The sequence below is a fragment of the Chrysemys picta genome, chromosome 9 (genome assembly GCF_011386835.1).
Source record: "Chrysemys picta bellii isolate R12L10 chromosome 9, ASM1138683v2, whole genome shotgun sequence".
Lineage (NCBI taxonomy): Eukaryota > Metazoa > Chordata > Testudines > Emydidae > Chrysemys > Chrysemys picta.
This window is the reverse complement of record NC_088799.1, coordinates 65,131,688-65,146,793: the sequence shown is the minus strand read 5'-3', so window position 1 is coordinate 65,146,793 and position 15,106 is coordinate 65,131,688. Positions and strand designations below refer to the sequence as shown.

At 47.4% G+C, this 15,106-nt stretch overlaps 1 protein-coding gene across 10 annotated transcripts in view; it reads left to right on the top strand.

The window, feature by feature from the left end:
• Window positions 1-15,106, top strand: part of RBM41 (RNA binding motif protein 41) — a 45,364-nt gene that overhangs the window by 11,964 nt on the left and 18,294 nt on the right. For 5 of the 10 annotated variants that reach the window (XR_010590221.1, XR_010590222.1, XR_010590223.1 and 2 more), the window contains exons 7-9: window positions 6,389-6,521; window positions 10,289-10,507; window positions 11,282-11,428. Coding sequence is in view for 6 of the 10 variants with exons in the window: in XM_065556431.1 (XP_065412503.1) it covers window positions 6,389-6,521; window positions 10,289-10,507; window positions 11,282-11,428 (499 nt within the window). In the remaining 4 variants the exon portion in view is untranslated. Of the gene's footprint in view, window positions 1-29; window positions 757-2,833; window positions 3,201-6,388; window positions 6,522-10,288; window positions 10,508-11,281; window positions 11,429-15,106 lie in introns of those variants that run through there. The other 5 variants (XR_010590224.1, XM_042861536.2, XM_065556433.1 and 2 more) reach the window with 4 other exon arrangements.

Below are 15,106 nucleotides of genomic sequence, written 5' to 3'. Positions count from 1 at the left end.
CCTGAGCTCACTTTACTCTCCTGTTCCAGGTGTCGAGGTTGCACGGCAAGCAATGCTGCTGGTGAACGGCTATAGCCTGCTGGGGAAAACGCTGGTGATAGAGTTTGGGAAATGTAAGGTGCAGTCATCAAGTGCTGACTCTGCCTCCCACAGCTCGTGTGCCACAGACAGTGCAGAGAAACCCACTACCAACTAGTGGACAAGTAATCTGTGGGGTGTGTGTGGATCCTCATGGATTGTGGTTACTCAGCTGTTGGAACAGTCCTTTAATGCTCTGATTCTGAGCTCAACATTCAGGTATATAAGTCCCAGCGTGGGGCAGGGGAGTCCTGGGAGCTAAGTTCCTTCAAGTGAGACGGAGAGGAAAGCTAGAGGCAGCCCCACTCAGCATGGGACAGAGGTGACTCTTAGGATGACAGGAACAGAGGCAACCTCACCCGGTGTAAGGCAGAAGGGATGCTGAGGTCAGTGGCTTGGTAACAGACACTGGTCTGAAGGAGTCTGAGGATCTTAAATTGCTGTGTGTTTGAACACTCATACCATGCAGCATATTCTGAGGGCTGAGTCCTGTGCTGTATTCCATTCTGTATATAGTTTAAACAAATAGCTTTATGCTGTTTGTACAGGATGCCTGTTTTGTCACCACCTCCAGAGTAAGTGATAGCTGTTCCCGCCTGTTTATATCTGTATTTTGGTGCTGCCATCCGAATGGCCTTTAAGGGGGGAGAATATGTAAATAAATGTGTTCAAGTTGTATTTTCCTAGTGCATGTCTCAGTTCCCCAGATGCTCTTGAGCCTTTTGCCCTCTCAGTATTGCAGGAGAGCTGCATCCATCATCTCCTTTGCCCAGAAATCTTTTTGGAGACTGTAGAAGCCTTCTGCATAGGGCCTTTCTTTTAGGACCAGGTATATTGTGCGTTGCAGACTCTAGATAATAACAGCAGATCTCACTCCTTCCTCACAAGTTACCAGCAATGGTCTGTCTGGTCTGGGAGCCTGTCTCTGACAGTGGATAGCACTGGAGGGTTCAGAAGAAAGACATAAATGCCCCTCCCCTCATCCCATAGCAACACGATTACATCAGTGTATTTGATTATACTATGCTATGTGACTGGGAAAACGACTTGACCCCTCACTCTTGATCCGCTAGAGCCCCGAAGCACAAAGATTGGTAGCCTTTGTAATTTTTCCCAGCTAGTCTCACTGCAGATGCTGTTCTTGATATAAATGTTCAATTGCTTTCTGAGAATTATGCTATTTTCTTCAGGAATAGGCTCCTCTGTCAACAAATATGGCAGGCCATTGTAATGCTTCTTCCCCACCAACCTGACTGTCTCTGTAGAGAAGCATTTGAGAGCCTCTTGCCCTCTGATTGATGGAACCAGATTTCATGGCTTTAACAGAGATGGGCTGTGCAACACCTGCCACACACCCAGAAGGGATGCAAATTCCCTATAACAGCTGGTTCCTTCCCCAAGAATCCAGCTAATAGCCTTGCTGTCTGTTGCTTTTTTCTCCCCTTGTCTACTCTACCCCTAGCCTGTCAGTTTGATTTTTCTGGCTATTGTCAGCTCTCGGTAGCCTTTCATCATGTGCCATGCGCAAAATCCAGGCTTGAGTTCAAATGGAGCGATGTGTAGTGTCCTACTTGCAATGCTGGCGGGGGTGGGGGTGGCTTTGGAGCAAAACAAAAGCAGAATGCAGAAGTGTTACTACATCCAGTCTTGAAGAATGCTCTACACAGTACAACAGAGCTCTCTGGCTTTGGTCCTGACCACCTTTGTCCTTACAAACTCTGGAGGCTTAATTCTTCAAAACAGCAGTGTGATAGGCACAATGGCTGAGGAGCATTCTTGGACTTTTTAAACACCAGAGTTCCTTTGGGCCCTGTCTGGTGGCCTCAGCCTGCTTAGTTTACATTGCCACGGAATGTTTGTGCGTCACAATGGGGATGGTTCCAAGCTCAACACTGGCTGGGATTTAAATTTAATTTCATAGGGAGCGGAGAAGGTGGAATTTTCTTCCACTTTACAGGAGAGTAGAAAACAGAGGGACATGCCAGAGGTAAGTCTAAATTACCTATTTTGTTTCCTTTCATTGGCAAGTTTTTAAATTCAGGTTACACCTTTTCATGCCCATGCTTCCCTGAACGTCTGCATACTTGAATGATCATACAGAACTGGTAGTGGGACTGGGGATAGGATTAATTGCTGGGCAGGGGGCAGGCAGATAGGATGAGAGCTCCAGTAACAGGGGCCAAAATCACCTTACCTAATACATTTGGACAAGTGGGGTGCATTAATTGTTACATGCATGCACTGAAATTGGGTAGGGTAAGTTCAAAAATCAAGACAGACCAAAAAACACAATATAGTCCTTTAAAAAAAAAAAAAACACTCACAATTTTTTAGGTCTGACTCATGATTTTTGATCTCTAGAGATTGGCAGTACAGGAGTAGGGTTAGGGGGTTACTGTATTTCAAATTCCCAAATAGAGGGCACTACGGGGGGGGGGGGGGGGGGGAAAGGGGAGAGCTGGGATAGTGCTGGTGGAGGCACTGCCTTCAGAGCTGGGTACCCAACTAGCAGCTGCCACTTTCTGGGCCTCCAGCAGCAATGCGTAAATACAGCTGGCAAAATCACGGACATTTACTCATTTCAAAAATCTTCCTTGATAGAGATTGGTTTCCTGACCTAGACATATGGGAATCCTAGTTATAGGAGAGCCAGAGTGGGGGCAGCTCCCAGAGACGGGCTGCTGCCCCAGGCGGTGGATATGCAAATACATCCAGGCCTTTAGGGAGCCCCAGGTGGGGGATCTCTCATTAGGATAGGTGAGAAGGCCGCCATGTTGCTGTACGGATGTGGAAGTGTCCCTGTGGAGGTCGCCATCTTTCTGTACTGCAGCGTGAAGGGGGAATCAGTATTGCGGTAGCGCAGGCCGTGAAGACCTCCATGTTGCTGTACGGCAGCGAGCTCATAGCAGGGGCCGCCATGTTGTTGTACGGCATGGGACGGGACCTCCGGGTTGGGGGCCGCCATATTGCTGTGGTTGAGGGAGAAGGGGCTCTCGGCGTTGCTGCAGTCGGAGCTGTCACTGCGCGGCTCCCCGCCTTCTCCCGCTGGAGCCCGCGGCGCGGAACGCTGGGCCGCCATGGCCCGGAGGCTGAACACGGAGCAGGGCATCCGCCTCAGCGCGGTAGGTGGGGGCCCGGATCCGGGTCCGGGGCGGCGGGTCCGGCCTGCGGGAGCCCGGCCCTGACCGCCCCGCTCTGTCACTTTCCCCGCAGATGAGCCCGCGCTACCTGCAGAGCAACAGCACCAGCCACACGCGGCCCTTCAGCGCCATGGCCGAGCTGCTGGGTGAGGCCGGCTAGGCACTGGAGATGCTCGGGGAACTGGGAGCTGTGCGGGGGGCAGGGCTGGAGGGCAGTGGGGAGGGTGTCCAGGGCACCGGTAGCTGTGCTGTGGTGGGGGGCGGGGGGGATGGAGGGCAGTGGGGAGGGTGTCCAGGGCACCGGTAGCTGTGCTGTGGGGAGGGGCGGGGGGTTCGAGGGCACTGGGGAGGGTGTCCAGGGCACCGGTGGTTGTGCTGTGGGGAGGGGCGGGGGGTTCGAGGGCACTGGGGAGGGTGTCCAGGGCACCGGTAGTTGTGCTGTGGGGAGGGGCAGGGGGGTTGGAGGGCACTGGAGAGAGTGTCCAGGGCACCGGTAGCTGTGCTGTGGGGCGGTGGGGGGTAGAGGGGTTGGAGGGCACTGGGGAGGGTGTCCAGGGCACCGGTAGTTGTGCTGTGGGAGGGTTAGGGGGGCTTGGAGGGCACTGGGGAGGGTGTCCAGGGCACCGGTAGTTGTGCTGTGGGGGGGTTAGGGGGGCTTGTAGGGCACTGGAGAGGGTGTCCAGGCACCAGTAGCTGTGCTGGGGGGGTAGGGGGTTGGAGGGCACTGAGGAGGGTGTCCAGGGCACTGGTAACTGCTGGAGGGAGGGGCAGGTGGGGGGGGGGGGTTGGAGGGCACTGGGGAGGGTGTTCAGGGCACCGGTAGCTGTGCTGGCGGGGCGGGAGGCCACAGGGGTTGGAGGGCACTGGGGAAGGGTGTTCATGGCACTGGTAACAGTTCTATATACTATATTAGTGGTTCTCAAACTGTGGTTGAGTTCGTTTTAATGGGGTCGCCAGTGCCAGTGTTAGACTCGCTGGGGCCCAGGGCAGAAAGATGAAGCCCGAGTTTTTAAGTGAGGAGAAACTTGGGGTATGCAGGACAAATCATATTTCTGAAAGGGGTATAGTAGTCTGGAATAGTTGAGAACCACTGTGCTAAGTCACCGTGCATGTGCTGGGCAGGGCAGCTCTGCCAGGGAGAGGGGAAGCAGCCATCTGAGTCTCAGCTCCCTCCTCATTTAACAGTGATGCAATTCTTTAGCCTCATGTTTGAAGCTCTTATTGACCTGAATGTGACTGGTGCAGCAATGCCTATCTGAGTCTGCAGACAGATGGCTTCAGTGTGTGTGTGTCTTGTCCAGCAGCAGGAATGTAAAATTAAGAACACTGTTACATTTTGCTGTTGCTATTCGGAACCCTATGGTCAGCAGTAAAGCTGTGGTTTCATGCTGCTTGAGAAAACTCTGAGCAAGTACTGAGGACAAGGAGTCATAAGCAGGCTAGCATAGGGTAGTGCAAACCTCTCTTGTGGCATCTGGGGATTGAACTTTACATGTCCTGTGCCTCCGGTAGGCATGATTCGATGGAAAGTTCCACAATTGGATGCAGAAGGATGAAATGTTCTAGGACAGGCAACTGAAAAGAACCAAAGTGTTGGCTGTTTGAACCTGCTCAGAAATTTGGAATGTTAGAATAAATTCCAGGTGAGATGGAATAATTGCAGTCAAAGGGGCATGATCACTACTTAACCCATGATACAGTGAATATTATCATCACTTTTGTAGTGTGTGTCTACTTACATAATATAATATGTATTACCATGGTTTTGCAATTATCATACATTCTTTGACTGCCTGCTCTGACCGTCAGTCCATGTTCCTTTAGCAGTTTCCAACTGTGCAAACTTCGGAGCAGCTACAAATAGCCAGTCATCTTAATTTTCTTTTGTAAGCATCTTGCTCAAGTGATTCTTGCTTTCACCTCACATTCAGCATTCCAGCCACCAGTTCTGTCAAATTCTACCTGCCTGATGCTCAAGTTTGGCTGTGATCAGTCCTACTTGGGCTTAAGGGCTGATATTTTATGACCCTTTAGGATTACAAGAGAGCTTCCTCTTGGGACACTTCCTTGTAGCTCTGGAAGGTCTCAAGATATCAATCTTAAAATCATGATCTTTTTATGTATAGAAAAGGCACTTTTTTTAGAAATTCACATTGACTTCCTCTAAGCCCTATATAAGTGGACTCAAGGTAACCATGGTACCTTGGTTTACAATGCAAGGGTTCCAATAACATTTTTATTTCTAAACCATTTTCAAAACAGTTCTTCTGTAATGCATGTAGCACATACAGAATACACAAGGATGACATGTGGGGTTGATTTTATTGGCAATTGTTTGAGATGGCTCGCATAACTCATTTGTGGCTTCCTCACTCATAAAAAATATGCCCCCCCACCTCATTCTGTTTAAATCTTTTGTGTTATACGATAGTATTCCTGTATTCTCTGTATGTATAATTTATATTTACACACTCTTCTGCAGATAAGAAGTTCTTTTCTTGTGATAAGCAGTTTTGGGGAATATGGGAGAGATTAATAAGACAGGGACCTTTCAGCTTGGAAAAGACGACTAAGTGGGGGATATTATAGAGGTCTATAAAATCATGACTGGGGTGTAGAAAGTAAATAAGGAAGCGTTATTTAGTCCTCATAACACAAGAACTCTAGGGGTCACCAAATAAAATTAATAGGCAGCAGGTTTAAAACAAACAAAAGGAAATATTTCTTCACAAAACGAACAGTCAACCCATGGAACTCCTTGCCAGAGGATGTAGTGAAGGCCAAGACTATAACAAGGTTCAAAAAAGAACTAGATAAGTTCATGGAGGATAGGTCCATCTATGGCTATTAGCCTGTGTTTGCCAGAAGCTGGGAATGGGCGACAGGGGATGGGTCACTTGATGATTACCTGTTCTATTTATTCCCTCTGAAGCACCTGGCATTGGCCGCTGTTGGAAGACAGGATACTGGGCTATATGGATCTTTGATCTGACCCAGTATGGCCTTTCTTATGTTCTTATGGTACATCCTCTATCAGACATTTCCCTTTATTTGGGAGAAGGAGGGTTCAAGAATGCTTTCATTTCCAAGATCTGAGGAGATGATCTGTGTGTCAGGAATAGTTGAGGACCATGAGTATGCCTAACTGGCCAGGTTTTTTCCTTTCACAGACAATGCCTCAGATCCAGGTGTGACAGCTAAGCTTCTCTGCATTGATGTTGTGGAGATCAAGGGGGAGCTTTGTTTGACTTTCACAGATAATGGTGCTGGAATGACGCCTCACAAACTTCACCGTATGCTCAGGTAACAAGCTAAAAATTCACCCCAGATATGGTAAGAATTCACCCCAGATGTGGTTTTGATACCATAGATTCAGATCTTGCAAGCAAGTGTTGTCATTGACCCAGGGTTCTGGACTTAAGGAATCCTGATTCAGATGTACACAGGGCTCTCCCTGTGGTTTCTCTTCTCTTCCTTTCCCTCACACTGTGCAAAATTCTAAGATAACTGCTTTTAGATTTACCCTCCCACAAGCTGCTTTTTAACATACAGTGCATGGTCCAGGGACTCCTGACTTTTTACATTCAGGGCTGTTCCATACACAGGGTTCCTCATGTAACAACTGTCCCTGGTTTGGCTGAAGTAATTTGGCATGAATTAGAATCCGTAAGCAAGAGCACATGCTTCAGTACAGTACATGGGGCAAGGAGTATTTGCTTAAAATAAACAAATGTCTCCTGGAGTTAGTAAATGAAATCAGAAGTCCATGAAATCAGTCGAGGGGAGGGATAGCTCAGTGGTTTGAGCATTGGCCTGCTAAACCTGGGGTTGAGAGTTCAATCCTTGAGGGGGCCATTTAGGGATATGGGGCAAAGATTTGTTTGAGCCGGGGGTTGGACTAGATGATCTCCTGAGGTCCCTTCCAACCCTGATATTCTATGATTCTGTGATCTCGTTTCTGAAGACTTGTAGTAATGATGAGTTGCCCATCTTGTCTCCCTTCCCTTCAGAATGTTAAAATGGCTTGTGGTTTTAGAGAACGTGACTTTTCTTTAATCTTTCATTCTGTGATGTAAGAAGATAGGCTTTCCTAATTGCCAGTTTCATGCCTTTTCATTAACAGTGGCAGAGAGAGACACGGCCTGACTCTCTACAGTGAGGAATTTCAATTCAATTTTTATATAACTAACTTTAAAAAATTAAAATTTGACTTGTTACTTTTTATTCTAAACCACAGAATATCAAATTTGCCTCAGTGTAACATCATCTAAAATATTTTTATCCCTAACACTCAGTAGCATTCTCTAAGAGATGACCTCTCATCCTGTCCCCTGCCAAAGGCATAAAGATCAGCTGGATGCTCTTGCAGTTGGGTCCTAGGGTAAAATTCTCAAGAGTTGGCTCTCTCAGTAGAGTCTCCACCCCTCACTCAGATCTGCCACAGCCTGAGTTCAACAAACTTTAGGGTGTGATGTAAGACCTGCTGATCTTATTTGCTCTTGTTTAGGTTAGTTTATTCCTCTTGTGCTTTAATTGTATCTGCTGGTAGTAGTCATACTAGACGCCATGTGATCATCATCCTTTGCTGAGGGTAGAGAAGGGCATGGAATCTGTATCTTAAACACCAAAAAGATGTGCCTGAGCGGCTATGGCAGTAGGTGCTGTGTACATTGAAGAAGCATTTTAGAACTGGCAGTTAATTTTCCAGGAGTTTATCATAGATTAGAAAATAGTAAAAACTTGCTTCTGCATCTTCCTGTGCCTGCCTCTTCCGTTATGCCTCTGTGACTGGCAGATGCCCGGGAACATCAGCTGTCTACTCCTTCGGGGCCACACCAGTCACACATTCCCATCTTCCTTCTTAGTCTTGGTGTTCATGTCTGTTTTTCCTAGGAGCATCACCAAGCCCTCCCTCCTTTCTCTCCCTAGGCTGCAGTTCCAGTACATCTGTGGGTATTTCTCCTCACTTGGATGCTGCTGCACTATCCATTGTCCTGTTCTGCTATTTCTCCTCTCAGAACAAATGCCATGTAACCTCTAGGTTTCCATTAGACCTAATAATAATTTTGCTGTTTCCAGCAGGCGTCTGCAAAGCAGATAGTCACTTGCGGTAGGGCGTGGTTTGGTTGTTCCTCTGCAACAATTTGTAGCTAGATAAGAAAAGGTGGGGGACAGAGGCAGAGAATCTATCATTTCTTCAAATGCTGTGAACACAAAACCACAATTCTTCCGAAAAGTCAGAGGGGTTCAGGAAGTGAAAACCAGAAGCCTTAGCCCCTTCCTGCTCTGTGTGGTGAGGGAGGAAAGCAATGGCTTGGTCTCTTATTTCAGGTTCTCTTGAGTTAACATGAAGTGGCTGTGAAATTGAAGTGGGGGAGGGACAGCAGGCCTCTCTAGCTGTTAAAATTCTAAGACTGAGATCATTTCACGTGTGAAGCTCATTGCAAAATTCTTCCCCAGAACTAGAGAGAGACGCTTTCCAAATCTTCTGTAGGACTAATCTAGGGTGAGCTAGAATGAGGTGTGACAAAGCCACAAAGTGACCCTCTTTCCTTCCTACATCACTTCTTCACCCTTCTTGTCATGGTGTGTGGTGGAGGGGAAGGACTGACTGTCTCATGCATGCACACCAAGAGGAAAGAATGAAAAGAGAATTGGATGGAGGGGCCCAGAGTTGCTGACACATAGATACCTATGTGAAGGACAGATAATGAGAGGAGGGAAGGGAATTTTCTGGTTATTTTTCCTTATTCTCCCCTCTCTCCCCAAAGGCAGCCACAATATCAAAGAGCCACCTTTTATTAATTCTCCTGACTGCAGACTATTAAAAGTAGAGTTATAAAAATGGGTGAATTGGACATGCAAAGCGTTAGAGGAGTAATGGAGTAGTGCTGTGGGCTTTAACAAGTACAAGGTTGGTTTTAGTAGTTTGGGTCACAGTGGCTGAGTCTTGAAGATGCACTTCTTATCTAAACTGCATCGTTGCAACGTCTTGAAGTTCTTCTTCACATATGTTCTACTGGTGCGTTAGGCTGATCACATTGAGGTAGCGTATAATGTAATTGCAGTATCAGTGAGGCGTGGTGTTGTCAGTTTGTTGTGACCCATAAAGTAAAATATGGGCAGTCGTGACAAACCCTTTCTTGAAAATCAGGGCAGCGGCCATTGTAGATGCCTGAACCAACCTCGTTTATGTATCTGATGGGAGGGGAAGCTGGACTCTCTTCAGTCTTGCCAACCCCTACTGAGGATTTTATTCCACTTGGGGAGTAAACATGCTTGTTTGTCTAATGTCTACGGTACTGGCATAGTCTAGTGCTTAGAGCACTGTCAGACAGGGACACACTGGGTCTAATCCTGATTGTCATTAGCCTAGTGTGCAAACTATGGCAGATTGTTTCACCTCTCTGTAACTCATTTTCCCCATCTGTAAAAGGAGAATAATGAGCACCACATTCCAGAGTTATAAGGATTAATTAATGCTAGAAGTCCTTGGGCAGAAGGCACTAAAGAAATTCTAATTAATTATAAAACTTACACTCACTGCCACATAGTGCAGTAAGAAGCACCACTGTCTAATGATTAGAGCATAGGACTGGGCACCAGGAGAACAGGATTCTAATGACAACTCTGCTACTGGTTTATTGTGTGACCTTGGGCAAGTCTCTTAACCTCCCTGAACCTCCATTTGCAAAGTGCTTTGAGATTTTTTGGATGGGAAATGCTGTATTAAGGCAAAGTATTATTCATTTCATAGAATCATAAGGTTGGAAGGGACCTCAGGAGGTCATTTAGTCCAACCTCCTGCTCAAAGCAGGACCAATCCCCAGACAGATTTTTGCCCCAGATCCCTAAATGGTGCCCTCAAGGATTGAACTCACAGCCCTGGGTTTAGCAGGCCAATGCTCAAACCACTGAGCTATCCCTCTCCCCACTTTGTGAGCCAGGTGATCACCATGGAGTTCCACATTTAAAATCGCTTTCCACTCCAACTATTCCTCTTCCTGCTCATCTCTGTCTATCAGACAGCTCTCCACTTGATTGATTGACTGACTGTGTGTGATTTGCAGCTTTGGCTTCACAGACAAAGCAGTGAAGAAGAACCACCCATCCATTGGAGTGTATGGTAATGGTTTCAAGTCAGGCTCCATGCGTCTGGGAAAGGATGCCATTGTCTTCACCAAGAATGGAGGTGCACTCAGCGTGGGGCTCCTTTCGCAGACCTATTTGGAACGTGTCCATGCTCAGGCTGTTGTTGTCCCAGTGATACCATTCAACCAGCAAAACAATATCCTTCCCTGTAAGGCAAGAGTGGTGTGTAATCTGAACCATCTGGGTGGTGAGGAAGGGGTAGGAGATGTGTGTTACTGAGGAAGCCCATGGATCACTGTTTCATGAGGCACCATTGTTGCATAGTGTCTTCACACAAGGGGATATATCTGGGTAGCCTCCCACAGTGTCACCTGCATGTGCTGCTGCCTCCAGGTAACATCTGTGGAGGGCGTCAGCCCTATGGAGTACTAGGGCAAGGGTGGGCAAACTTTTTGGCCTGAGGGCCACATCTGGGTGGGGAAATTGCATGCAGGGCCATGAATGTAGGGCTGGGGCAGGGGGTTGGGGTGCGGGAGAGGGAGTGCGGAGGGGCTTAGGGCAGGGGTTGGGGTGCAGGAGGAGTGCGCGGAGGGGCTAAGGCAGGCTTCCTGCCTGCCCTGGCCCCATGCTGCTCCTGGAAGAAGCCAACCCCACGGCCCTGGGGAGGGGGAGGAAAGGGCTCCCTGCGCGCTGCCCTCTCCTGCGGGTACCTTCCCCGAAGCTCCCATTGGCCACGGTTCCCCGTTCCCGGCCAATGGAGGCTGGGGGTTGGGGGGAGGGGAGGGTGTCTGAAGGTGAGGGCAGTGTGCGGAGCCCTCTGTCCCCTCTCCCCCTTTCCTCCTGGTGGGTGCTATGTCCATGTACATCCCCTGCCTACGCAGTAGTGTCTGAATTTTTAATGTCTCATTGGTAGTGGGGAGAGGGGAAACCAGGGGCAGTCTTGTTCTTTCTTTGACTCTGTGGCTTCTAAAGAAAATGATTGTTACGGAAGACTCTGGGCCCAGCCTCGAGGCCATCCTGAAACATACGCTCTTCAGTACTGAGGAGGAGTTGCTTGCTCAGTTTGATGCAATTCCAGGCAAAAAGGGCACACGGATCCTCATCTGGAACATCCGCAGGTACAGGGAGCCAGGGCACACAAGGAGGGATGAGTGGGAAAGATAGGTTCAGCCTTTATAAGGCTGAGGGGAGAAAGAGGTAATAACTCAGTAGCCTAAGGATTGAGTACAGTAACTCCTCACTTAACGTTGTAGTTATGTTCCTGAAAAATGCGACTTTATGCGAAACGATGTTAAGCTAGTCCAATTTCCCCATAAAAATTAATGTAAATGGGGGTTTGGTTCCAGGGAAATTTTTTTCGCTAGACAAGACATTATATACATATACAATATAAGTTTTAAACAAACAGTTTAATATTGTACACAGCAATGAATGATTGTGAGTGTGTGGTGGAGTAAGAGGGTGGACTATTTCCCAGGGAATGCCTTGCTGCTAAATGATGAACTAGCACTTGGCTGAGCCCTCAACGGTTAATACGCTGTTGTTAATGTAGCCTCATACTGTACCACGCAGCATGGACTGAGGCAGGAGGGAGGAAACACAATAGATGCAGGGCAGTAGCTGCAAACACTTCCCTGGATAACGTGGGCTCATCATGTTGAAAAGCTTTATTGACTTTAATAAGGCTTTTGAACATGATGATGAGCCCACGTTATCCAGCTGGAGCGCATCAGTCCCTCCTCCTGACAGCACATCCATGACTGCACAGGTGCTGACTTTCCAGGTGCTGGGGGGTGCATGCATGAGTGTGAGAGACATGCATTGTCCCTTTAAGTGTGCTGACCCCACTTCAAGCAACAGCTTCCATCAAGCTCCCTCCTTTCTGTCCCTGAGCCCGGTCCCCCTCCTCCACTCTGTGGAGAGGGTCTACGGAGGTGTGTGTGTGGGGGGGGGGAGGAGTGGGGCAGGAGCAGGGGGACAGTCTGATATCAGCATCCCCCCCTCCCCCCAGCAAGCAGGAAGCTCCCAGGAGCAGCTCCAAGGCAGAGGGCAGGGCACGAGCAGTACGGCAGTGGGGGGAGGGACAGCTGAACTGCTGCTGGGCAGCTGCCGAGCCACATACCTTACAGGGAATTTGGGGAAACGGGGGAGGCGGGGGGAGCTGCTGGCCCCGTCTGGTTCTAATCCCCACAGGGAGGGGCTGCTCTTCCAGAGAATCCTGCAAGCAGGCAGCTGCCAAATGACTACAAGGGAGCATTGCACAACTTTAAATGAGCTTGTTCCCTAATAGTCAGCACCATAACAACAACACAACAACGTTAAGTGAGGAGTTACTGTACCTAGACAGGCCCAATTTGCATCAGGGTCAAATACCCAGTTTTATGCAACTTGCTATGTTTGGTTCTTTCAAGTGTAACAATGGCAGCGCCTACTCCACAAGTTTGCTTCTTGGGTGGATCCCAGTCAGATCTTCTGGCATTTGTGACTAAATATGTTTTGCTGCTGCTCTTCCCTCCTGTTAGCCCTGCAGAGCCACCACAGCTAAGGGTTGTCTACGCTAGCAATTTACATCGCTGCAACTTTCTTGCTCAGGGGTGTGGGGAAAAAAAATCCTGAGCGCAGCAAGTTTCAGCACTGTAAAGCACCAGTGTAGACAGTGCCCCAGCACTGGGAGCCATGCCCCTTGTGGAGGTGTTTTTTTTATTTTTTTCAGTGCTGGAAGAGCTCTCTCCCAGTGTTGCGCCTCGACCACACAAAGCTTTAGCATTGCCAGTGTAGATTAACCCTAATAAGAGAGAATCTTCTGGAGTGTATTCTCCCTAGTGGGTTAGCATGGGTGTCACTGAGGGCCTGCAGATCTTTTATTAGAGCTTGTGGCACATGAGAAGTGAAGAACCCATCTTGAAACTCAGAATTTTCAGGCTTGGCCCTCAGAAATACTTCATTTTATTTGTAGACTGAGCACATTTGATACAGAAGTCATTGAGATCCCAGTAATGAAACTGCACGGTACCCTCTTTAGTCACTTTTCGCAGTAGAACTGCACTTTGATGACCAAGATCCTGCTTTTGGTGCGTAGCGATATAAAGGTCCTGTGTGTTGCTCATTAGAGTAGGGTGCTGCCTAAGTCTCTTTGCAAAATTTCCCCTTTACCTATTATTGTATAGTGTTCTGTGTCAGTTGTCTGTCACATACTACCCTAAAGGTTTTCACCAAAAAAGTTGGTGGCGACTGGACATCTAGCATAGTGAATGCCAGTGAAAATGAGGTAGGATCACAGTCTAAAATAGGGAAAGAACAAGTCAAAAATTACTTAGATAAGTTAGATGTCTTCAAATCACCAGGGCCTGATGAAATGCATCCTAAAATACTCAAGGAGCTGACTGAGGACATATGTGAGCCATTAGCAATTATTTTTGAAAGGTCATGGAAGATGGGAGAGATTCCAGGTGACTGGAAAGGACAAATATAATGCCCATCTATAAAAAGGGGAATAAGGACAACCCGGGAAATTACAGACTAGTCAGCTTAATTTCTGTACCCGGAAAGATAATGGAGCAAATAATTAAGCAATCAGTTTGTAAACACCTAGAACATAATAAGGTGATAAATAACTGTCAGCATGGATTTGTCAAGAACAAATTGTGTCAAACCAACCTGATACCCTGTCAAGGAAAGCCAACAAGCCTTGTGGATAGGGGGAAGCGGTAGATGTTGTATATCTTGATTTTAATAAGGCTTTTGATACTCTCTCACATGACCTTCTCATAAACAAACTAGGGAAATACAACCTAGATGGAGCTACTATAAGGTGGGTGCATAACTGGTTGGAAAATCATTCCCAGAGAGTAGTTATCAGTGGTTCACAGTCATGATGGAAGGGCATAACGAGTGAGGTCCCGCAAAGATCGGTTCTGGGTCTGGTTCTGTTCAATATCTTCATCAATGATTTCGATAATGGCATAGAGAGTACACTTATAAAGTTTGCGGACGATACCAAGCTGGGAGGGGCTGCAAGTGCTTTGGAGGATAGGATTAAAATTCAAAATTATCTGGACAAACTAGAGAAATGGTCTGAAGTAAATAGGATGAAATTAAATAAGGACAAATGCAAAGTTCTCCACTTAGGAAGGAACAATAAGTTGCACACATACAAAATGGGAAATGACTGCCTAAGAAGGAGTACTGCGGAAAGGGATCTGAGGGTCATAGTGGATCTCAAGCTAAATATGAGTCAACAGTGTAATGCTTTTCAAAAAAAGCAAACATCATTCTGGGATGTATTAGCAAGAGTGTTGTAAGTAAGACACGAGAAGTAATTCTTCTGCTCTACTCCGCGCTGATTAGGCCTCAACTGGAGTATTGTGTCCAGTTCTGGGCACCACATTCCAGGAAAGATGTGGACAAATTGGAGAGAGTCCAGAGAAGAGCAACAAAAATGATGAAAGGTTTAGAAAACATGACCTATGAGGGAAGATTGGAGGAGAGAAGACTAAGAGGGGACATAACAGTTTTCAAGTACATAAAAGGTTGTTACAAGGAGGAGGGAGAAGAATTGTTCTTCTTAACTTCTGAAGATAGGACAAGAAGCAATGGGCTTAAATTGCAGCAAGGGCGGTTTAGGTTGGACATTAGGAAAAACTTCCTAACTGTCAGAGTGGTTAAGCACTGGAATAATTTGTCTAGGGAGATTGCGGAATCTCCATAATTGGGGATTTTTAAGAGCAGGTTGGACAAACACCTGTCAGGGATGGTCTAGATAATACTTAGTCCTGCCTTGAATTGCAGGGGACTGG